We start from the raw sequence: 24314 nt of genomic DNA, 5'->3' as shown, positions 1-24314 counted from the left end.
GCCACCAGAGTGCCTACCCAGTGCCACTTCCTGCTGACATCTGGGCTGGTTCCCACTGCCAGGAACTACACCTGCCAAGAGAACTGTAGACACAAGTTTAATTTAAGTTGGAGAACAATACAGGAAGCAAAGTCTAGCTGGAGGTATAGCGAGCAAAGCCTCAGGACTGGCCTGCTCTGTCTTGGCGGGGGGGGGCGGCTAGCTACATCCTAGTAGGTAGCAAGTGTTTTAAAAGACCAGGAAGAACCCAGCACCTGTCCATAAAAGATGCAAAAAACCTGGTGTGGCTTGTACTGTCTTCAGAGGGTGACAAGAACCTCCTACACATATCCTGGCTAGGACGACTTCATTTCACTGAACTTGACGGAGCTCACCACACCCCACTGGAAAGTTCTCTGCAAAGCTGCATGCTCTAAAAGCAGATGGATGATGAGGCTTGGAGCAGCAGAGCAGGGTCAAGGTATCTCAGTCCAGACAGACCTCTCCACAGCTTTCCAAGGTCAGAAGGAGGCAGCAGTATGGCACAGGTCTGCAAGCCACCCACCAGCTCTGGGCTCTACTTTTTTGCCAACACAGGACACCATCCAAGGTCCAAGCACTCCTCCTGGAAGACCTCTGAGGGAATATGGAGGCCGTCGATGCTTTGTGAAAGTTTTTGGCAAGCGATCTAAGTGGATGGGAAATGCCTGCGTGGACAGGAAGCATCTGTGGTGTCAGCTGCTCCTCTCTTGCTTCAGAGGAGACTCATCTCATTGGGATTTGCTGTCCAGTTTTAGATTTTTGATCTTTCTGATGATAGAGAAATGTGTATCATTACAAAGCCTTATTTGTGGTTTTTTTAAAAAAAGGCAATAAAGTTAAGGATTCTTGGAAAGTTAACTACTGGCAAGATCATTTTTACACAAACATACATGCCAATTTCTTGAAACCCAGGGCTTCACGTATACCAGGCAAAATTCTGTGAGGGAACTGCAGTCCCAGTTCTCGGGTTAGGTTTTTTTTAACTGGAGATTAAAATTAGGATTTTATTCATGCTAAGCCAGCGCTCTCCCATTCAGCCATACCTCCCAGCCTGAGACTTTTTTTTTTTTTTTTTTTTTTTTCTTTTTTGCCTTTTTGAGACAGGGTCTCCCTATAGTCCCAGCTGGCCTGGAACTCACTATGTAGACCAAGCTGGCCTTGAACTCATAGAGATCTGCCTGCCTCTGCCTCCCAAGTGCTAGGACTAAAGGTGTGTACCACCATGCCCACCTGTTTTTTTTTAAAGATCTATTTTTAGGGGCTGGAGAGATGGCTCAGCTAAGAACACTTGCAGTTCTTCCAGAGGACCCAGGCTAGATTCCAGCACCCACATGGCAGTTAACAACTGACTGTAATTCCAGTTCCAGGGGATCCAACACCCTCTTCTGACCTCCACTGGCACTGCACAACATGGGGGCACTTACATACATGTAGGCAAAACACTCATACACATAATATAAAAAAATTTTTAAAGATTTTTATTTTTTACTTACACATGCACATATGTGTGCGCACATGCATGCACGTGCACGCACATACACACACACACACCACACAGAGTGATAGGACTATAGACATATGCTCTAATTTTTTTCCTAAGTACCTAAAGTTCAACTGTTCTTGGAGACTTCTAAAAGCCATCAGACTTATAGGTAATCTTAGTTATCTTAATGTATTGGCACAAATCATTTCAAGACAGCTTTTGGGGATCAAAATTATAGGAGTGGTAGAGCCAAGTGGTTCTGACTCGTCATGAAGGTGAGGAAACACTGTTACCAGGACCACATTCATCTGAAGACTCAAGAAGGGCTGGAGAATCTGCTTCTGAGGTGACACCCTGCTCTAATTTCTTCTTCAGTTTTTGTAGCTTATATCTTTCTCTCAGAACCTTGTTGTTAAACCCAGAGTCCCTTGCATACTGAACAGGCCTTCTACCACTGAACTATGGCCCCAGACCCTCTCTCCAGGAATTAAATTATTGAATCTTTTGTCATACTGATAAATGTTGTTTGTAATATCATCCTATGATTTTTATTATTATATTATATTATTATTATTATTATTATTGTTATATTATTTGGTCTTTTTTGAGACAGGGTCTCCCTGTAGCCCCAGCTGACCTGGAACTCACTATGTAGACCAGGTGGCCTTAAACTCAGAGATCCAGCAGCCTCTGCCTTCTGAGTGTGTGCCATCATGCTTGGCTTTGTTATTTTATTTTTTAATTTTTTTTTTTGAGACAGGGTCTCACTGTGTAGCCCTGGCTGGCCTGCAACTTGCTATGTAGACCAGGCTAGCCTTGAACTCACAGAGATTTGCCCTGCCTCTGCCTCCTGAGTGCTGGGATTAAAGGTGTGTGCCACCACACTGGGTTTATGCCATGTGGGTGCAGGTGCCAGAAGAGGCCAGAAGAGGGCAATGGATCCCCTGGAGCTGGAGTTCACAAGCAGTTCTGAGCCTCATGACATCAGTGCTGGAATCTGAACTCAGGTCCTCCATTAGAGCAGCAAGCACTCTTAACTGATGAGCCATCTCTCTAGCCCCATGATTCTTTTTTAATCCTATGTGGTAATACAGTGTCTCTCTTCCTCCCCTCCCTCCTTTTTTTGTTTTTTGAGGCAGGGTCTGACTCTTTACCTTAGGCTTAAACTTACTTTGTGGCCCAGAATGGCCTCAAACTTTGGGCAATCATTTTGCCTTGGCCTTTTGAGTACTGGGATTACAGATATGCACCACCATACTCAGCTTTTTACATATGTATGTTTGCAGTTATAAATTTTCTTTTAAGTACTGATTTTGCTGTGTCTCCTAAGTTTTGGTACACTGTATTTATTTTCATTCACTTCAAAGGTGTTTCCCATTTCCCTTGTGATATCTTCTTTGGCTTATTATTTTTTTCATAGTGTGTTGTTTAATTTCCATATACTTGTATGATCCCAAAATTTTGTGATTATGGCTTTCTATCATTCCATTGTAGTTAAAGAAGCACTTTGTATGATAATTCCAACCTTTCAAATGTGTAGAGATTTGTTTCATGGCCTAGATATTGTCTACCCTGGACAAAATTTCATGAGTACTTAGGAGGATAGGGACTCTGCTGCTGTTGCCTGGTTGGGGGGGGGGCTTCCTTGCTCTCTTGATCACCCACTTTGGGTGGGGGGGGACTGCCATGTCTGAGGACACTCAAGCAGGCCTAAGGTAAGATTCATGTGGATAAGCCGAGTCACACAGACCACAGCCGTGTGTGAATTGTCACCTTGAAGTGGACTTCTAGTCCTCCTTGAGCCCTCAGAAGGTGACCTCTTTTCCTAAATTCCATAAGACCATGAGTCAGAGAACCACCCAGCCCAATTACTGCTATAATTTTGATCCCTCAAAGCTTTTAGATTCTAAGAGGGGGTCTTCAGTCCTTGTCATCACAAGAATTGGGAATATATTAGACATCAAAGAAGAGATGCCTCCACAGTGCCAAAGCTCCTGCAGTCCCTACTTTTGTTGTTGTTGTTGTCATTTGTTTTTAAGAGTGCTGGAGATAGGGGCTGGAGAGAGCTCAGAAGTTAAGAGCACTGACTGCTCTTACAGAGGACCTAGGTTCAATTCCCAGCACCACATGGCAGCTAACAACCATCCATTACTCCAGTTCCAGGGGAATCCAACACCCTCTTCTGACCTCTTCAGATATTGCATAACAGGGGTGCACTTACACACATGCAGGCAATACACTCGTACACATAAAATAATAAATAGAATATTTTAAAAGAATGCTGGAGATAGAACCCAAGGCCTTTGCACATGGTAGACAAGTGTTTTACCACTGAGTTATAGTCCAAGCCTAGCCTGGTCTACAGAGAAAGACCTGACTCAAAAAACTAAAAAATTAAAAGCTGGGGGGGGGGGTAGGAATGCAGCATAATTAGTCAAGTGGTTAGTTAGCATGCATGAAACCCTGGGTTTGATCCCTAGCATTACATAAACTGGGTGTGGTAGCACACATCTGTAATCCTAGCACTTGTGAGGTAGAGGCAGGAGGATCAGAAAGGATTATTCTCAGCTACATAGTGAGTTTGAGTGAGTTCGAGGCCAGCATGGTCTACATAGTGAGTTCCAGGACAGCTGGGGCTACAGGGAGACCCTCTCTCAAAAAGACAAAAAAATAAATTATTTAATTTTATATGTATGAGTGTTATGCCTGCATGTATGTAAATGTACCTGTGTCATGCAGTGCTCACAGAGGACAGAAGAGGGTGTCAGATCCCTCTGGAAGTGTAGTTACAAACAGTTGTTTACTGCCATGTGCGTGCTGCCATTCAATTCAATAAAATTATTTGCAAACTTTGTCTGTGGTGCATGTACATGAACATCCTTCTCGGGGGTAATCTATATTTTTCAGCACATTTTTCAAGAGATAATGACCTATAGTGTTGGGCAGTCTTAGAATAAAAGAGGAGGGAGTTGGAATGGGAGCTGGTTCTAAGGCCTGGGCAGAGGTAGGTATGGTTTCATGTCATGAAGCAGCTAGTAGAAATGAGAGGCAAAGGTTCTGGAAAGGCAGAAGCTAAGCACAAAGTATATACCTGGGCTTCTTCTGGGTAGCATTGGGAAGCCTCTCTCGTTGCCTCAGGGCCTCCAAGCTGGCCACGTCAGGTGGGTGGCAGTGGCTCCGCATCACCATGACCCGCCGGCCCTGGGTGATGGCACGGCTGCGGCAGCCCAACCGGGCCTGGTCCCGGCACATCCAGTATACCTTCTCACCAGCAGCTTTCTCCTTCCTGTACAGGAAGGACTCGTACACCAGGAACCGGCCCCCAAGAGATGTCCGCAGGAACTCTAGGGGCTGCAAGGGCTCTGGGAGGAAAGCCACACTGTGAGGGGACCACTGGAATCCAGCCCTTGGCAACAGGGGACTAGGCCTTTCCCTGCTAACTGCAATCACAAAAAGACCTACTTCTGATCCCTGTTCCCACTTGTTTGCACCTTGAGACCCTAGGGACTGAGGTTTAGCCCAGAGCCCTGACACTCTCTACTGCAGACTGGATTTCCTTTGCAGGGGCTCCAGTACTGCCTAATGAGGTTCAATGTGCAGTAAGCTGTCCCAGAAGCTCTGCTGAAGGCCTCACCTGACCACAAATTCCATGCTTGCTGCAGGTCCTCCAGGGTGGATGGGGGGCCTTGCTGGGGGTGGGGGGCTTGTGGCTTATCTGGTCTACGCAGTGGAGGCCTGCCAGTTCTCTGTCCACCCAACCCCTCCAACCCCTCTACCAGCTCACCACAAAGCCAATTCTCGAACTTTTAAGTAACTAAACTGAAAGGTCATGAGACACTTGGGGTGTGCCAGAGATAACATGTGAAAACAGAAGCTGGACAGAACAGGTTCAGGGAGAAGACAGAGGAAGACAGGAAAAAGACAGGAGACCCCAGTGATGGAGGGTCCCCATGACCCAGTCATAGTGATGGGCACACTTCCTATAACTTGCCAGCCATATCACCCCTGACCTGCCATCCCCACTTTTTCTTTGGGCTAAAGCTAGTATCTCTCAGTAACAGTCAATTGCATGGTAAAATTAGTGCTTTAATCACAGAACCCAGAAAGGGCTGGGGTGCCACAAGGCAATGGAGATACCAGGACCCAGCCCCTGCCCACTCTCCCTCCACGTACCTGGGCCTTCCCAGTGGGTCAGGTTGGGGAAGTTCTCCCGCTGCCTCAGGGCTTCTAGGCCGCCCATGTCAGGTGGGTGGCAGTGCCGGCGCATGACCATCACCCGCTGGCCCTGTGTGATCGCGCGGCTGCGACAGCCCATGCGTGCCTGGTCCCGACAAGTCCAGTACACCTTATCACCAGTTGCCTTCTCCCGCCGGTAAAGGAAGGACTCATACACCAGGAAGCTGCCCCCTAGAGGCGTCTTCAGGAACTCCGGGCCTTCTGCAAAGATGTGGGAGAGGCAGTCTGGGAAGGGGACATGGAATCTGGATGTAGGAGGGAGGGAGCAGGGAGTGTCTTTTTCCAGGGCCAAGAACACCATAGATCTTGAGGAGATCCCACCTCAGTGGGAGGCCCTATATCCCCAAACCCCCCTGCGTCCTCAGCTGCCAGGTCTGTCCTGAGGTTAGAGACTGGCCAGGCCAGACCCTACAGGGAGAAGGCCCCATGATGATGCCACATGAAGGTGCTATCACCGTGCTTGCTCATCTATGCTGGGTATCCTTCAGGCCAGAAGGCAGGCATATATGTACCTGCTCAGTCTGAAGAGTGAGTTGGGGACAATGCAGCTCAAAGCTGAAGAAGAGAGGGTAAACCTCCAGTTCCAGGTCTGGGTATGGGGGTCACTCCCCTGAGAGCTAAGCAGAGCTGAGGCTACACCTGTAGTAGTGGAAGGAGCCTGGAGGCAAGCCTAGCCCTGCTCAGGGGACTCCCCAACTCTGTCCAGGTACCGGGATTGTATAGAGGTGGCCAGAGACAGACTAGAGCGTCATCAGATGACAGTGGAAACCAGTGCAAGGAAGAAAGCCCTGAGAAGGTGAGGGCTGAGGTAGAGGCATCTAGTTCCAGAACACTTAGAAAAAGGTGGGGAAGAAGGGCAAGTAGAACACGGAGGCCAAGGAGGTAAGAGGATACATGCAAAGCAAAGCAGCACAGAGGCCTGGGGACAGAGAGACAGCCCGTAGGAAAGGGGATGTCAGGCTGAGGGGACTAAGATTTGTGACGGTAGGGCATGACCCATCTCCTTCCACACTGGGTTAAAATGTTTGTCAGGAAATAAAAATGGTTCCCCAAGGCCAGAGAAACAGCAAGCCAGCAAGCCAAAGACACCAACAGAATCAGTCTAGGCAGAAGAGCAGCAAATGGCAAAAGAAGAACTCAGCCAAGAGCTGGAGAGGTGGCTCAGAGTTGCTCTTACAGGGGACCGGGGTTCAATTCTCAGCACCCATATGGGCAGCTAACAGCTGTACGTAGCTCCAGTTCCAGGGAAATTTAATACCCTCCTCTGACCTCCATGGGCATTGTACAGTATGGGTACATTTATATGCATGCCTGCAATACATTCATACATGTAAAATTAAAAATAATAAAATAGTTTTTAAAAACTTAAAAAGAAGGGGCTGAAGAGATGGCTCAGTGGTTAAGAGCACTGACTGCTCTTGCAGAGGACCCAGGTTCGATTCCCAGCACCCACATGACAGCTATGAACCGTCCTTAACTCCAGTTCCAGGAGAATCCGAAGCCCTCTTCTGACCTCTGAGGCATTGTATGACATGGGTGCACTCACATACATGCAGGCAATACATTCATAGACATAAAATAAAAATAATAGAATATTTTTTAAAAAAGATATTTAAAAACTTAAAAAGAAGAACTCAGTCAAATCGTGCAGCAAGGTAAGAACTCCACCAAGCATGGTAGACAGTGGCTGGAGGCCAGCAGGATCCAATGGCTGAGCCAGAGAGGCTGAGAACTAGAAGTACCAGGGCTACAAAGGTTTATACTCATGAAGAGCAAAGAGACAAGGTGGAGTGGTCTAGTGAGTGAGACACATGAAGGGAGAAGACAGAAGTCTGTGTTCACACTAACACCCATTTTCCTGTCTAAGACCCAGAACTCAAGCTGCCAGCTCTACAGAGACAAAGTCAGACCCTGTGTACAGAGTGGGTAGAGTCTGCTTTCAATATGAGCAGTTCTAGATAGTCACTGCACATGAGAAAAGCTTCAAGCTGGAAGGCAGAGACATAGGCAGGCAGGTGGAGACAACATGCCTTCCCAGGCAGAGGCTACCACACTTCTGGGCCTGGGAGCAATGCAAAGGAAGCCTTCCACTGTGAGGGCAGAAACTTAAATAGAAGGATCAGAAAACAAAACAAGGAAATCTTTGAAAGTACTGTAAAAATGATAGGGGTTCATGCCAGGAGGACCAATGTCTGGATAACAAGAGAAGGGATGCAAAAGATCACTATGTTGAAGGGCACAAACTGTGATATGAAAAGGCCCCTAATGACCCCATAAGCTGGGTACACCAGGGACACACAGAAGACTCTGGGTCTTCAAGGGAAATCTGGTCACATATAAAGGGTCAAACACTGGAAAAACATCATGCTACTTCCTAACAAACTCAGCTACCGTGGAGGGTCACTGTATGGTCTAGAACCTGCACATAACCACACTGTCCAGCAACTGTGTAGGGAGATTACCAACAGCTCTAGATGGGTAGGATCTCAAATGGGTCCTCCCAGGTTACTGGCTTAGGAATGTGCACAGTGATCTCCTAAAACACACAAAAAGGGGGGTAGGGGGCAGGGAAGACCAAGAAAAAGCAAGCCTAGAGGTACGGTGTCTGGCCAAGGGAACCCAGGCTAAAGTAGGGCCTGGAAGACTGTCACCAGCAAATTTTGGACCTGTTTGTTGATGCGCTCCGTGCAAGGATTGAGAAGAAAGAAGGAGGCAGTGATGGGTCCCCAGAAAGAGGCTGATGCAGCAGCTGCTGCATAGCAGAGGGGTCACACAGGGAAGGAAGTGAAAATGCAGGACAGTCACGGCTCAGCTGTGACAGAATTTGATAAGAATGTGACACCAAGGCCTGTGAGATGACTCAGTGAGTAAAGGTACTTGCCACCAAGCCTGAATGACCTGAGTTCAATCACTAGAACCTATATGATGGAAGGAGAGAATTGACTCTGCAAGCTGTCCTCTGACCTCCACACATATGCCATGGCATATACACACAGAATGTGAAACTAAAACCTATTCTAAAGGTACAGTGAGACCAAATCATCACTTCCTCTGGTTGGAAGCCAGCAGGTAACAAGGATATGAAATATGGATTAACAGCAATAGAAATACATTTTAACACATGAGGAAAAGAAATGCTTGGAGTAGGGATGTAAGGGGGTGAGGGTTTAGTCAGACACATGGCACATCCTGGCATCTCCCTGTTTATAAGGTATCATGGAAACTGAACTAAAAGGGAATCAGGAGGATAAAATACCTCCCAAATTTGGAATAACTATAGGGCCAAAAGGCAATTCACGATGACTCTAAATACTCAGAACTAGGAGACTGGTGAGTGTGGGCTGGAGAATGGAGAACTGGTTCAGAAGCTGGCTATAACTGCTCTTCTTAGGCAGACACCAGGCTCTGTTGGGCAGCCAGATAGGTAGAGCTGGGACCGTGTTGTACAAGTGTTTGATGGACAAAGCTACAGAGAGGTTTGGCTCTTTCAGTTAACAGACTCTAAGGCATGCTTGTTGCCCTTTGCTTATAGTATAGGGATGAGGACCTGACCTCACACACTCAGCACCACTTACTAGAAACTTAAAATAACAGAGAAGAGAAGGAATCTGGGCTTATCAGGTTTCAGGGCAGGAAGAATGGGTTCTGGGGGCAGGTGAGGAAAGACCTGGGAGAGGGCTCCCAGTTTTCTAAGTGTGTGGGCCAGAAATGGGAAGGGCCAGGAGGACTGATTTCTAGAATGTTTGCAGAAGGAAGGAGAGCAGGACATGAGTGGCCAGTAGAGAAGGCTGTGGGGTCTCCCTAGGTACCTGGGTTGTCCCACTGAGTGGGGCCAGGACGTTTCTCCCGCTGCCTCAGAGTCTCCAATCCTAACAGATCAGGTGGGTGACAGTGGCCACGCATCACAGTCACCTGCTTGCCCTGAGTGATGGCTCGGCTGCGACAGCCCATGCGTGCCTGGTCCCGGCAAGTCCAGTACACCTTCTCACCAGCAGCCTTCTCTCGCCTGTAGAGGAAGGACTCATATACCAGGAAACTGCCCCCTAGAGGTGTCCTCAGGAACTCTGGGCCTCCTGCAGGGTATAGGAGAGGCAGTCAGGTGGCTGGGGCAGAGGAGGCAGATTGAGCATGCAGGGGGTGGGCAAGTTGGATCACCCCCACCTCCCAGGACATCAGGAAGCCAGACTGAGGCTGGCCAGCTCTGGCTGCAAGTCCCCAAACATGAAGACTCACTGGGGTCTACATCCTGGTCCTCTTCCTCAGGGGATCCCTGTGAGGCTTCAGGACGCTCCTTTGCTCTCTTTCTGGACCGGGACCTGGTGAGAGTCAGGGTCCCCCGCCCCCTGCGGTAGAACAGACTGTCCACCCCTTGGAGCAGTGTATCCTCACAGTCATCACTGTCGTCCAAGTCCCCAGCACCAATCCGCCTTGCCTGTATCTTCTTTATGGTCTTCTCCTGCTGTCGTCGGGCCTTTAGGCCCTCCATGTCAGGTGAGTGGCAGTGGCTGCGCATCACTGTCACCCGTTGGCCCTGGGTGATGGCACGGCTACGGCAGCCATGTACTGCATGGTCCCGGCAGGTCCAGTACACCTTGCTCCCCACGGTCTTCTCCCGCTTGTAGAGGAAGGACTGGTGCACCAAGAAGGTACCTCCATAGCATGTCTTCAGGAACTCCAGGGGCCGATACCGTACTAGAGGAAGGACCCAGGATAGTCATACCAAGGGAAGGAGCCCAGGTGTCCCAGGAGGGACTGCCATGTGCTTTTCTCCTGTATGTTTACATGCTTCCAAGCTGAGCATGTGTGAAGCCCAGTTCATTCCCACCAAGCCACCCAGCAGCCACCTAAGAGAAGCTGGGGATCCTACCCCAGATCAGGGAGGACTGCTCGCTCACCAAGTCACACTATACTGGGAGGGGCTCTGACTCACCAAGTGGCCATATTTTTCTAGGGTTGATTTAAAATTTTTTTTACAATTTTGTTTTTGTTTTTGCAGTATAGACGACTGAACCTAGGGCCTCAAGCATGCTAGGCAGGTGCTCTATCACTGAGCAACACCCCCAACCCTTCTTTTTGAGTAACATGGCACACATGGGGCTGGAGAGATGGCTCAGTGGTTAAGAACACTGGCTGTTCTTGCAGAAGATCCAGGTCGAATCGCAGCACCCACATGGCAGCTAACAACTGTCCAGTTCCAGGGGATCTGATGGCCTCTTCTGTCCTCCACAGGCATTGCATGACACAGGTGCACTTACCCACACGCAGGCAATACACATGTACACATAAAATAAAAATAATAAATAAAATATTAAAAAAAAATAGGCACACACTCAAATAGTCTTAACAGATGCACACTGAAAAAGAAGCCTCCCACCCTGCCCTACATGGCATTCAGCCTCTTAGAAGCCAAGCCTGCCTTCTAGTTGTTAGCAATAAAAAACAACCCTAAGAGGGCTTGAGAGATGGCTTAACGGTTAAGAACACTGTTCTTGCAGAAGACCCGGGTTTGAATCCCAGCAGCCAAGCCTGCCTTCTAGTTGTTAGCAATAAAAAACAACCCTAAGAGGGCTTGAGAGATGGCTTAACGGTTAAGAACACTGTTCTTGCAGAAGACCCGGGTTTGAATCCCAGCAGCCAAGCCTGCCTTCTAGTTGTTAGCAATAAAAAACAACCCTAAGAGGGCTTGAGAGATGGCTTAACGGTTAAGAACACTGTTCTTGCAGAAGACCCGGGTTTGAATCCCAGCACCCACATGGCAGCTAACAACTGTCCGTAACTCCAGTCCCAGGGGATCCAACGGCCTCTTCTGTCCTCCTTGGGCATTGCACGACATGGGTATACTTACCTACATGCAGGCATAACACTCATACACATAAAATAAAAACAATATTTTAAAAAAAATTAAAAACAGCTGGGAGTGGTGGCACATGCCTTTAATCCCAGCACTCCGGAGGCAGAGGCAGGCAGATCTCTGTGAGTTCAAGGCCAGCCTGGTCTACATAGTGAGTTCCAGATCAGCTGGGGCTACTGGGAGACCCTGTCTCAAAAAAGACCAAAAAAAATCAAAACAACAAAAATAACCCTAAGAACTCACACTGCCTCTCGCCTAGCTAAGCAAGTACAGAGCATGGCTTGCCCACAAGCTCCACAACTGTCTAGACTGTCACAACTGCCTCAGGAATAAGCTCCTGAGACCTCAGAATATATGTGAATTTTCTGAGGCTGTAGGCTCCCATCTACAGGGTTAGAATTTAAACCTGCAGGGGCTGGAGAGATGGCTCAGTGGTAAGAACACTGTTCTTGCAGAAGACCTGGGTTCGAATCCCAGCACCCATATGGCAGCTAACATCTGTCCGAACTCCAGTTCCAGGGGATCCGACAGCCTCTTCTGTCCTCTGTGGACATTGCACAACACAGGTACACTTACCTACATGCAGGCAATACATGCATACACATAAAATAAAAATTAAAAATTAAGAAAAAAAAAAAAAGAATTTGAACCTGGGACCCAAAGCCCAAACTTTGCCCCTGAGAACCTTGCCCAAATTTAACAACACTGGAATTGCTGAAGCCTGCACATTAAAGTGTAGATTTCTGGGCCCCATACCAGGCAGGTCCTGCTGTACTGGAAAATTCTGGAAGGCCTTGGGATCCCCATGGCCTTAATGGGCTTAATGATAATTGGGACACATTTATCTTTTATTTCATTTTTTGGATTTTTCGAGACAGGGTCTCACTGTGTAGTCCTGGCTGGTTTGGAATCTGTTATGTAGACCAGGTTGGCCTTGAATCCACAGAGATCAATATCTCTTGGCCTCCAGAATACTAGGACCCAAAGCATGCACCACCACACCCAGTCCACATTTCTATTTTTTTTTTTTGAGCATATTTTGAGAAACCACGTAGGACCTCACATTTTTACTTGGGCATAAAACAACCAACTCAGGCATGTACTCACTCACTCCAGGTGTGGGGCGCTTCTTGGGAGGCAAGCACTGTAGTGCCAGGGCTCGGTACCCCTCATCTTCCTCTGGGGCTTCATTGTCTTCCTGGGAGGTGGGCTCTGGTTCCACAGGGTACAGCCATAGGCTAACCCCATCCTCTTGGCCTTCAGAGCCCTCAGGCAGGTCTGAGCTGGGTAGCTTCTCCTTCTGGCGCCGAACCTCCAGGCCCTCCTCATCAGGTGGGTGACAGTGATCCCGCATCACTGTGACTCGCAGGCCACGGGTGATGGCCCGTCCCCGGCAGCTCAGCTCCGAATGCTGGCGGCACTTCCAATACACCTTGTCCCCCACAGCCTTCTCCTGCTTGTACAAGAATGACTTATGCACCAGGAGGCGGCCCCCAAACGGGGTCCTCAGGAACTCCAAAGGCTGGGGGGCAACTGGAGATAAAAGGAAGCCTGAGTTAGCATTCCCTAGGGCACGGTTTAAGGCCAGAAGTCCTGGAATAGGGCAGGGTCCTTTAGACAGAATGTTTCCTCAGGCTCCTGTCTGCCAGGCAAGAAGCCCAGGTTCTACAAGCTGCTTTATAATAGGGAAGAAATTTAAGGAGTTTAGGGAATTCTGCACATTGTTGCAGTTCCCATGGGTTTGGGGAGGGCCTAGTACCTGGGACACAGGGATGACATCAAATGACTAGTATCCCAGCCTGAATCAGGATGTGCTTAAGAGACTAGGCGGCTCAACTGAAAGGGCAGTGGGGTATCCCCCTGCTGGAAATAGAGGTGCACAGGCCCACAGAGGAGCTTGGGCCAGAGAATCTCACCTGCATCCACCCTGCTGCGTTTTCGATGGATTATCCGCCCCTGCTTCTTGGCTGGCAAGGTTTGGGGGGTGCTGGATACGGTAGCTGGGCCAGACATCTCCAGGGACATGACACCAGTCGGCTTGGAGCCCCCCTTACCCTTTGCCAGGACTAGACTGGAGAACTCTTGGGGCTTCCTGGCCCCATGAGATGGCTCCTCGCCAGCCTTTAAACTTGCACCCTCCTGCTCGCTGGGCTCAGGCAGGGGCATCTTGGGATTGACAGTCTGTCCCTCAGGCCACTCAATCCTCTTGACAGATGGGTCTCTCCTTCCCCTCCTTCTCTTCCTCCCTGGAAAGAAAATGGGAGTCCAGAGATTCTGTCCTAAGAGAGGAGCCAAGGCATTAGTAGAGGAGGCCTGTGGGCCTGGGGAGCTAACAAATGGATCTGTGATGGATCTTGGGGAAGATGGGGCTTCTTCAGGGCCCTGTGGTCGAGAGGCAGCAAAGACCTGATATAACTGAGGGCCCTAGGCCTATGCTTCCACTCTGCTAGTTCTTCTCCTGGTAGCCCCATCCAAACCTTCCCTTTATATCAGTACCCTGCACAGTAAGTACCTCTCCAGGGCTGTTGGTGACTAATATACTAGTAACTGAGTTTCTACCTGAGAAGCCACATCTGTGCCTAGCACAAATCCTCTCCAGCCTGTGTTACCAGGCGATCATTCTTCTTGACTCAGCATACAGGTAAGGACACAGGAACCTGATAGGCCTGAGAATGGAGTCTATAAGTTAAAACACACTGTGTCTGCTCAGACGCCTGGGGGCCTACCTGGGCTTTCTCTGACCCTGTGCACCTCACCTCAATGCTGGGCACTTGTCTCAAGGAATACAGGTGAGTGAGTATTAGCACTTCACACAGCAGAAAGTTGAAGCCTGGCCCTGGGAAGTGGGGCCTTCTAAGGGCTCACACAGTCCATCCCCTGACCTAGATAGACCTAGTAGTAACTTTGCACCTGCTGTTCCTGGTGTTGCTTTGGGGCTCCAGGTCTCTAGCCTAGAGAAGGATGGAATATAGGGTGCCAGCACAGGGTGGGCTAAACTTTGTGTCTTTCTGGGACAAATGAGTAGTGTATGGATGGTGAGGTGTTTCAGTAAGAGTCACTAAAAAAGACCAGCACCCTGGACATTTGTAGCTTCTTCTTCTTTTTTTTTTTTAAGTTTTTAAAAAATTTTATTATTATAAGTGCACCCGTGTTGTGCAATGTCCACAGAGGACAAAAGAGGCCGTCGGATCCCCTGGAACTGGAGTTACAGACAGTTGTTAGCTGCCATGTGGGTGCTGGGATTCTAACTCAGGTCTTCTGCAAGAACAACCAGTGTTCTTAACCACTGAGCCATCTCTCCAGCCCCCATTTTTAGCTTCTTTTAAAGAAATGTTTGTTTCTTTTTTGGGGACAGGGTTTCATTATGCAGCCCTGGCTGTGCTGGAACTTGCTATATAGACCAAGCTACACTGAACTTACAGAGATCTGCCTGTCTCTACTTCCCGTGTGCTGGGATTAAAGGTATGCGCCACCATGCCCAGCTTCTTTTTTAATTAAAAAAAAAAAAAAACAATTTATGAATATGTCTGAGTGCCTGAGTGTATAGGTAGGCACCACATGCTCATGGGGGTCAGTAGAATGGGTGGGATCCCCTCTAACTGGAGTTGCAGGTGGTTATAAGCTACTATGTGGGAGCTGAAAACCAAACCCAGATCATCTACAAGAACAGTAAGTGTCCTTAACCACTGAGCCACCCTCTCTCACTCATGTTTAGCTTCTTTACTGGGGAACTGTCACCACACTACAAATTCTGTGGGTCCAATTCCTCCTGGTCTCCCACTTATGCCCCACAGCTCCCTGATTTGGGGGCCCATAGTCAGCTCCCCAAAGGCTTGATGAACTCTGGGGTCCAGCACCGAAGCCAAGGCTGAAGGCTAGAGGGGCGTTGCATCCCTAACAGTCTTTTCTAGCTGGTGCTATCTACTGACTAGAGCCAGGGCAGCAGCCACCAAATCAGGAGGGGAAATTCTAAGTTAGGCCAAAAGATGGAGTACCTAGTCCAGCCCCAGGGAAGCTAAGGACTCCTCCTCCTCTGGGTTGCCAGGGACTTGGGAGAACCTGAGAACTAAGGCAAAAATCCTTTGGGTGTCTCCTTGGCAAGAAATTCAAAGGCCCTGTCTACTAGAAGTCCCATCCCTCATCTCCCAAGGTCTCTGGATCCTGGAATGAATGGATCTAGGATGGAAGCAGCAACTACAAATCTCCAGTACTAGAATGAAGTGGGGAGAAAGTGTAAGGTACATTCTATTCCTCTGGCTCCTTTGGTACTCTTGCCCATGCTAAGCACACAAGTGACTTGCCTAACTTCACCTCGCCACCCTTGACCTGAGACCTGTCAGCAATGGGATCCTATGACACCAGCCTTGCTCTCCTTTACTGTAACACAAGAGCCTCCTTCCCAAGTGTCACCATCATCCCACTTTGCTTCTGGGAAGATGGTAGTCTTAGCACTCTAGGTAGAGTGGCCCAGGACCACATAGTTCATGAAAGACAAAACCTGAACCCAGGTCTGGCTGCTCTGGAGCCAACATGTAGTTTTCTGTCCACAAGCAGCAGGTGTTTAGGAAATGACAGCTACAACAAAAACTGCTCTATGGAGTGGAGCTCTGCCTTCTAGTAAGTGGTCAGCTGAGTCCATGTGTCCTTACACACAAGCTCATTTGTAATTGTGTAACTGTCTCCTCTGGGTTAGACATAATCACATGATCACTAGCATCTTGAATCAGAGCAGCTATTGAGATTCTTAAGAGATCTTCCCTAGGGGCTAGAGAGATGTCCAGTGGTTAAGAGCACTGACTGCTCTTGCAGAGGACCTAGGTTCGATTCCCAGCACCCACATGGTGGCTAACAACCTTCCAAAACTCCAGTTTCAGGAGATCCAACAGCAACCTCCTCAGGCACTGCACGACAGGTGCACTTACACACATGGAAGCAATCCACTCACACTCACACACACACACACACACACACACACACACACGCACACACACAGAGATCTGACACCCCCACTGGTACTCCCTCATGGAGGGAGGGGGATGCTCTAAGATTATGAAACTCATAACTCGCAAAAGGGACTGATGGGGTCTCCCCAAATGTCATGTAAGTGGTAAATATTTGGTGGGGGGGGGGTTCTATGAAGGTGTAGCCTTCCTGGACACAGGGAACTCCAGGGATGTAGCTCTCATGAGCTGTCACCTACACTGGGGTAGGTTTCTAGGTGAGGCAGCTTCCAGGTCACTCATGCTTCTGTAAGTAACCCCTCACCCATGCTTCTATCAGTAAATCCAATAAACTCCCTGTTGCCCAAGCTGGACTTGGATGAAATTCTTTGTTCTATCATTGTCTCTTCTGATGTTTTTAATTATATTTAATATATAAATGTGTGCGTGCATACATGCATGCGTGTGTGCGCATGTACATGCCAGGCTGCACAGGTGGAGATCAGAGGACAACCTATAAGAGTTGATTCCTCTTACCATGTGGGTCCAAGGGATCGAACTCAGGTTGTCATGTTTGGCAGTAAGCACCTTTACCCAATGGGCCATCTAATAGATCCTGTCATAGTCCTCTCTATCTGGGGTGAATAGAAAGTCTCCCCAAGAAAAATCATGCAACAGTAATTTATTAGTCTTGCACCACAGGGCTTCAAGATAAATTTAGTCAATGAGATGCACTCTAGGATCCAAGGAGAGCAGGTGTTCTCACAACTGCCTGCATGGGCAATGTGTCCACCATGTTGTCCCTCCAGCTACGGTAGTACTTTCTAGCCATGGCTAATCTCTGGGTTACCCTGAATTTCCTGTTTGGCTTCTTAGGACCTTCACTTCCAGAAAGTGCCATTAAATACCCAGTTGCAAATCTTACAGATGTGTCTTCCCCTTGGACTGTGATGAGTACAGTCTTCCACAATCTAATGGACTATGACTTCAGACTATTTTTATTTTTTTGAGACAGGGAAGCCTGTCTCATGTAGCTCAAGCTGGCATCAAACTCATTATGTAGCTAAGGCTCGTCTTGAATGCCTGATCCTCCTGTTTCTACCTCCAAGTGCTGGAATTACAGATGTGTGCCACCATACCCAGCCTTGTATTGTTTACTTTGCCCATTGATTTGGGCTTTACTGTGTTCATTTTGTAATACCCAGTTTTCAAACACAGGCCTATAAAGAGAATTTTTTTTTTTTTTTTTTTGTCTTTTTGAGACAGGGTCCCCGGTAGCCCCTGCTGGCCTGGAACTCAAGAGATCCACATGCCTCTGCTTCCTGAGTGCTGGGATTAAAGGCGTGTGCCACCACGCCAGGCTCCAGAATTGTAATTTTTACACTTTTTGTTTTGTTTTGAGACAGGGTCTCACTTTGTAGCCTTGAAATACTACCCTTGCCTGCTTTGACACTGTGGTCTTACTGGTGGTCACAAGGCACTCAGGGCAGGCCCAGGAGCCTTATGATATTAAGAATTATCTGGTGCATCTCAGACACAACTGAGTCCAAACCCTAACTGCTAACTAAGGTCCTGAAAACCAGGGGCCTCTCTTGGAAGCTAACAGCAGAGCAACAGTTACCTTACATGGGAGAGAAAACTATATCATGCTTCTTTGCCTGGTAGGAGACCTGAGACAGGCCCCAAACTTCTCTAGCTACTCTTCTACAAAGTAGGAAATTTGTGAATGAGAGGCTGGAGAGATGGCTCAGTAGGTAGGAGCACTTGCTGTGAAAGCACCCACATAAAACATCATTACATACTGGTCTATAACCTCAGGATTGGGGTGTGGAGCCAGGTAGATCCCAGGAACTCGCTGCTACCCAGACTAGATGAAACTGTGAGCTTCAGGTTCAGTCTGAGATCCAGCCTCAAAAAATAAGACTGGAGAGTAATCGAGCAAACTCATGACATCCCTGACAACCCCCTCCAGTCTCTGCATGTGTACACACAGGTATATACCATCATACATACACACCCATTCATACACACATGTATATACACATACTCCCCAAACACCACACACACACACACACAAAGTGATGGATAAGCTACTGTAAGTAGTGCATGTCTTTAATTCCAGCACTTGGGAGGCAGAGGAAGGTGGATCTCTGTGAGTTCAAGGCCAGCCTGGTCTACATAGTAAGTTCCAGGCCAGCTGGGGCTACAGGGAGACCCTGTCTCAAAAAAACCCAAAAAACAAAAGGTTAAAAAAAAGAAAATAATCTTCTACATGAGCTCAATGGCCCCTCTAATAGACTTCTCCTTCAATGAGCCATGAAATTAAGTGTACTTTGCCTGGTTTGTAAATCCTGTGATTACATGCACAAACTGTACATACAGCACTGTTTACTTTCCTCAGATTACATGTCCGTCCAGACCATATGTGGACAGCATCACTCCTGAGACAGGTTGAAGGTGGGAACAATCTTCTCAAAGATTAGCATTTACTACATTAGAGTGGGGCTTAAGTGGGTTTCAGCCTTCTGCACCAGACCCTGCGTCACTATGAGGATTGGGGGGGTGTCCTGCGCTCTGTAGGACATTTAGCAGTACCCCTGGCTTCTGTGTATTAGATGCCACTATCAGTCCTTTCCCCTAAGTTATTTATTTAAATTATTTTTTTTTGAGGCAGGGTCTCACTATGTAGACCATGATGGCCTTGAACTCACAGAGATTAGCCTGCCTCTGCTTCCCAAATGCTGGGATTAAAAGCAAATGCCACCACACCCTGCATCCCAAGTTACTGTAGCACCAATATGGCTGGCTGCCCTCTGGGTGGGGTGGGGGGCTCTCCAGGGCTCTCAGGCCACTGCTCCAAAGCAATTTAGAAATATAGAGGTTGCAGAGATTTCAGGTGTGGGAGCCCAAGCACAATATCCCCTGCTGTAATCTGGATGGTGAATGCGCCCCCCCGCCACACTCTGAAAAGGTCCACAGTGGCACTGCTGGGAGATAGTGAAACCTTTGGGGAAGGTCCTTAGGTCATTGGGGGGTATGCTCTTGAGGGGTACAGCAGGACCTCAGCCCCTTCTCACTCTTTAAAAATATTTTATTTACTTAAATTTTTACTTATTTTTAAAAAATTTTATGTGTATGAATTTATTGCCTGCATATGTATAAGCATACCCGTGGAGGTCAGCAGAGGGTGTCAGATTCCCCTGGAACTGGAGTTATGAATGGATGGTTGTTAGCTACCATGTGGGTTCTGGGACCCAAACCTGGGTCCTCTGCAAGAGCAGCCAGTGCTCTTAACTGCTGAGCCAGCTCTCCAGACCATCTCACTCTTTTTAAAAAATTTATTATTTTTATTTTATGTGTGAGTATATTGCCTGCATGTAAGTACACCTGTGTTGTGCAATGCCCGTGGAGGTCAGAAGAGGGTGTCAGATCCCCTGGAACTGGAGTTACAGATGTTGTTAGCTGCCATGTGGGTGCTAGGAATTGAACTCCAGTCCCCTGCAAGAGCAGCCATTGCTCTTAACCACAGAGTCATCTCTCCAAGCCCCGCTTCTTCTCACTCTTACATGTTGGCCATGAGGTAAGCAGCTTGCTCAATTATGTGCTCCTGGCCATTGCTACCCAGTATCCCCACTGCAAAGAAAAATGTTCTCCCCACTGCCCCTCTCTTTTTCTAATGTTGAGGATTAAACTTAGGGCCTTATGCATGATAGGCAAGTGCTCTACTACTTAAGTCTTTTGTTACAGATATGGAAAGCTTGGGGGCCTGGAGAGATGGCTTAGAGGATAAGAGAACTTGCTGTGCAAACACAAGGACCTGAGTTCAGATACTAGCACCCATGTAAAAAGCCAGGTCAGGCTGCAAGCCTGAAATCTCAGCGCTGTGGGAAACAAAGAACAACAGCTGGGGCTTGCTGGCCTGCAGAATAACTTCAGGTTCAGTGAGAAACCCTGTCTCAAAGGATTAAAGTAGCCAGTGATAAGGCAGCTTGCCTGATGTCCTCCTCTGGCCTCTACCTGCACATACACAAGCGCACTCGCGCACCCACGCACACACACACACACACAGATATGGAAACCTAATATATTCCCCAACTATCCTAGGTCAGAATCTTGGCTAGTCTTACTCCTTTACCTAGCCTGATAGGCTATCAAATTCACTCCCTGTGAATGTGATCACACCGATCTTCCACCTGCTTTCCTGTCACCATCCCCACAGTGCTCCAGTAGTCTTCAGCATGTGACCACTCCGATTCTCCCCAAGAGCACTGATAAGCTACTCTCCTTAAAGCTTACATTTCCTCATGCAAAAGTCATCTCTATCTGAGCTTAGCATATCAGTTTTGCCTTAAGATGGTCCCTTAGCCCCAACCTTACTGCTTTTTTTCCCACAAGTTGGACTAGTGGCACTTGGAAGAGGAATGAGATAAAGCTAAATGAATTACACCAGAAAACCTAAATCAAGGCTCAGCAATGGTATGGACCCTGGAAAGCAAAACTGTCTTTAAAAAAAAAAAAAAAAAGCCTGGCGTGGTGGCGCACGCCTTTAATCCTAGCACATGGGAGGCAGAGGCAGGCAGGTCTTTGGGAGTTCGCGGCCAGCCTGGTCTACATAGCGAGTTCCAGGACAGCTGAGGCTACAGGGAGACCCTGTCTCAAAAAGACCAAAAAAAAAAAAAAAAACAAAAAAAAGGACAGGAGTGGTTATGCACACAAAAAAAAAAAACTGTTTAAAAAAAAAAAAAAAAAGCCTGGCGGGGGGGGGCACGCCTTTAATCCTAGCACATGGGAGGCAGAGGCAGGCAGGTCTTTGGGAGTTCGCGGCCAGCCTGGTCTACATAGCGAGTTCCAGGACAGCTGAGGCTACAGGGAGACCCTGTCTCAAAAAGACCAAAAAAAAAAAAAAAAACAAAAAAAAGGACAGGAGTGGTTATGCACACAAAAAAAAAAAACTGTTTAAAAAAAAAAAAAAAAAAAGACCCTTCTTAGAAATAGTAATCTGATTGTGGAGGACAGCATCGTCCAAGTGCAAGGGGAAAAGGAAGGTCTAAAGCTGTCAGATAAACTAGGTCTTGAATAAATGGGTTAGCACAGCAGTCATATGGAATCGAATGGAATGAATTAGAACAGAGCCTGGCTAGATCTGCGTCATGTGAGCCAGGTAAGCGGCTCTCTTTAAACTTGTGATTCACGAATCTGTCCTCTGGCAGAGTATACACGCAAAAGTACTTCTCAGTTTAGGCTGAATTACAAAGTTTGAAAGCCAGAACGGGCATTCTATAGTCAGAAGTGGCAGGAGGGGTAACAAGCTTCAAAAAGTGCAAGGTCACTGGGACCTGCAGCTGCAAGCATGGCCCGCGACCGAGGACGCAGCCGGGTGGACGCGCACTGGGAAGGGTGGACACGGCCGGGGGTGGTGGTGGTGAGCGCATGTGGGGTACCCGATTTGCGGGTGTCAGGCTCGGTCTAGGGGTTGGGTGGGGGGTGGAAGGGCAAAGGGAGAAACGAGGCGCACCGCAGGGGGGCGATAAGGAGGCGGCGCGAGCCCAGGATGCAGAGCCAGGGGTCCTTTCCCAGTACTAGGCCCGGGCCGCGAGGCAGCCAGACTCCCAGTCATCCGCCGGCCAGGACCCTCCCGCCCGCTGGGGCCCGTCCTCACCGACCACAGCCGGCCCTCCCTCTCTGGCAACCGAGTCGCGGCGATCCCTGGCGTCGGCCTCCGCAACCGCAGGCATCGGCCTAGCGGCTGGGCCGCTCACTTGCCACGACCCCAGTGCCCGCTCCCGTCGCTAACTGCCCCCTGGGCAGCGAGCCCGAGCTCGCGCGCGCGCCCCCGCGGGGAGCCGGCTCGGAACGCCCCAGACGCTTCCAGCGTGCATGCGCAGCAGAGCCGCGGAGCCATTCCCAGCGCGAAAGCCGCTTCTCCGGGTCTTCCCTGCGTGGCGTCCAAGCGGACGTCCTGGCCAATCGGCTTTCAGGGGCGGGCTCATCAATCACGAAGGAGGCCTACACGACCCAGAATTGGACAAGGGCATCCGGGGGCGGGGCGCATGTCAAAAGGGGCGGGGCAGGTGAGCGGTATTGAGAGTCCCAGGACCTTCCTTGGGATTTGACTTGGCAGTTTTTCTTTTTTGTTGCTTTTAAAAAATTTATTTATTTAAAACAAATTTATTTTTGTCTTTTTGACACAGGGTCTTCCTGTATCCCCAGCTGCCTGGAATGCTCTATGTAGACAAGGCTGGCTTCGAACTCACAAAGATCTGCCTACCTCTGCTTCCCGAGTGCTGGGACTAAAGGTATGCACCACCTCGCCCAGAGACTTGGCAGTTTTTCAAGTGGAAGCCTTGGCTTAAATGCATCCTTAGGCAGGTCACCTTCCTGAACTTTCTTATGCAGCACTTTGAAACCATTAAATGACCCACACGCCCAGGCCAGGACAATTTGAGATTCAAAATAAATAATGATATAACAGAGCTGGATGTGCTGGGGCACAAATGAAATGGAAGCAAGAGAATCAGGAGTTCAAGTCTGTCCTCAGCTACATATCGAGTGTGAAGCCAGCCTGGGCTACATGAGACCCTGTTCTCAAAACAAAGAAAACAAAAAAAGAATGACAGTTTGGTATCTACACCAGTAATCTCAGAGACTTGGAAGATAGAGGAAGAATGATCAGGAGTTCAAGGCCCAAGAAACCCTGTCTCAAAAAATAAAGTTTTGCCAGGCTTGGTGGTACAGGCCTTTAATCCCAGCACTCAGGAAGCAGAGGCAGGCAAAGAAGCTCTGTGAGCTCGAGGCCAGCCTGGTCTACATAAAGAGTCCAGGCCAGCTGGAGCTACAGGGAGACCCTATCTCAAAAAGACCAAAAATGAATAAATAAAGTTGTAAACTGGGCTTGATGGTGCATGCCTTTAATCCCAGTACTCAAGAGGCAGAGGCAGACAAATCCCTGTGACTTCAAGACCAGCCCATTCTACAAAGCAAATTCCAAGCTAATGAGGGCTACTACATAGTGAGACCCTGTCTCAAAAAAACAAAACAAGGGCTGGAGAGATGGCTCAGTGTTTAAGAGCAGTGACTGCTCTTGCAGAGGACCTGGGTTCAATTCCCAGCACCCACATGGCAGTTAACAACCATCCATAACTCCAGTTCCAGGGAATCCGACACCTTCTTCTGACCTCCGTGGGCAATGCAGGACATATTCATACACATAAAATAAAAATTATAAATAAAATATAAGACAAAGCAAACAAAGAACCAAGCATGGCGGTTTGCACACCTGTAATCCCAGTATTCAGGAGGCAGAAGCAGGTGGCTTGCTTGGGTGGGGAGGACTACTCCACTTAATGCTCTTTTCTGCTGTAACACTGCTTCAGAGTCCTAACTGGCAGGCTCCTGCATGTGCTATGCCTTCCCACCTCCTTTTCCTGTTGTAGGTGTGACACCAGCTTCTGACATCCTTTCTCCTCTGTGCTTTCAGGGCTTGGCCTCTCCACTCGACCCCCAGCCCCCATCCCCAAGTCTACACTATGAAACCAGGAACCCAAGTAGACAGAGATCCTTTCCCTGATAGTGCTAACCTTATATGGTGCCGGAAAGCGGGGACAGAACCATGAAGCAATAGACATAGTGCACCATAAGGGAGTCTCCCCTTGCTGAGCAGTGAACCTAGGGCCTCACTCATGCTTAACAAGTGCACTACCAGGAAGCTGTATTCCCCAGTCCCTTGCCCACCTGCCACCTCAAAAGTATTTTAGACAAGATCTAGAGAAATTGCCCCAAGTTG

The 24314-nt window shown here is 48.5% G+C and overlaps 1 protein-coding gene across 3 annotated transcripts; it reads right to left on the bottom strand.

Annotated features, from left to right (window-relative positions):
* Positions 1 to 575: 575 nt before the first annotated feature.
* Flywch1 (FLYWCH-type zinc finger 1) lies at positions 576 to 22404 on the bottom strand. 3 transcript variants are annotated; one of them, XM_029569922.1, is made up of 8 exons: positions 22191 to 22404; positions 13508 to 13837; positions 12699 to 13124; positions 9974 to 10432; positions 9550 to 9813; positions 5678 to 5965; positions 4596 to 4866; positions 576 to 785 (listed from the first exon to the last, which is right to left on the bottom strand). In XM_029569922.1, the coding sequence occupies exons 1-8, from the start codon at positions 22264 to 22266 to the stop codon at positions 773 to 775; spliced, it is 2127 nt and encodes a 708-aa protein (XP_029425782.1). In that variant the 5' UTR covers positions 22267 to 22404; the 3' UTR covers positions 576 to 772. The 3 variants fall into 3 exon arrangements, with proteins under 3 accessions (XP_029425782.1, XP_008843895.1, XP_008843902.1); XM_008845673.3 differs by having other exon boundaries at positions 576 to 789; positions 22191 to 22398; XM_008845680.3 differs by having other exon boundaries at positions 576 to 789; positions 5678 to 5941; positions 22191 to 22396.
* Positions 22405 to 24314: the final 1910 nt, after the last annotated feature.

The sequence above is a fragment of the Nannospalax galili genome, unplaced genomic scaffold (genome assembly GCF_000622305.1).
Source record: "Nannospalax galili isolate Female #2095 unplaced genomic scaffold, S.galili_v1.0 scaffold471, whole genome shotgun sequence".
In the NCBI taxonomy this organism is placed as follows: domain Eukaryota; kingdom Metazoa; phylum Chordata; class Mammalia; order Rodentia; family Spalacidae; genus Nannospalax; species Nannospalax galili.
This window is presented reverse-complemented; position numbering and strand designations above follow the sequence as displayed.

What these genes read in the sequence shown, in the direction of transcription:
- Flywch1 (XM_008845673.3), bottom strand. Translation starts at nt 22,266, where the DNA reads ATGCCTGCGGTTGCGGAGGCCGACGCCAGGGATCGCCGCGACTCGGTT. An exon ending in ACGCAGCAGGGTGGATGCAG is followed by an intron (nt 13,125 to 13,507) that starts GTGAGATTCTCT and finishes TTTTATCTCCAG; the next exon opens with TTGCCCCCCAGCCTTTGGAG. An exon ending in CACTCAGTGGGACAACCCAG is followed by an intron (nt 5,966 to 9,549) that starts GTACCTAGGGAG and finishes TCCCCTTCCCAG; the next exon opens with ACTGCCTCTCCCACATCTTT.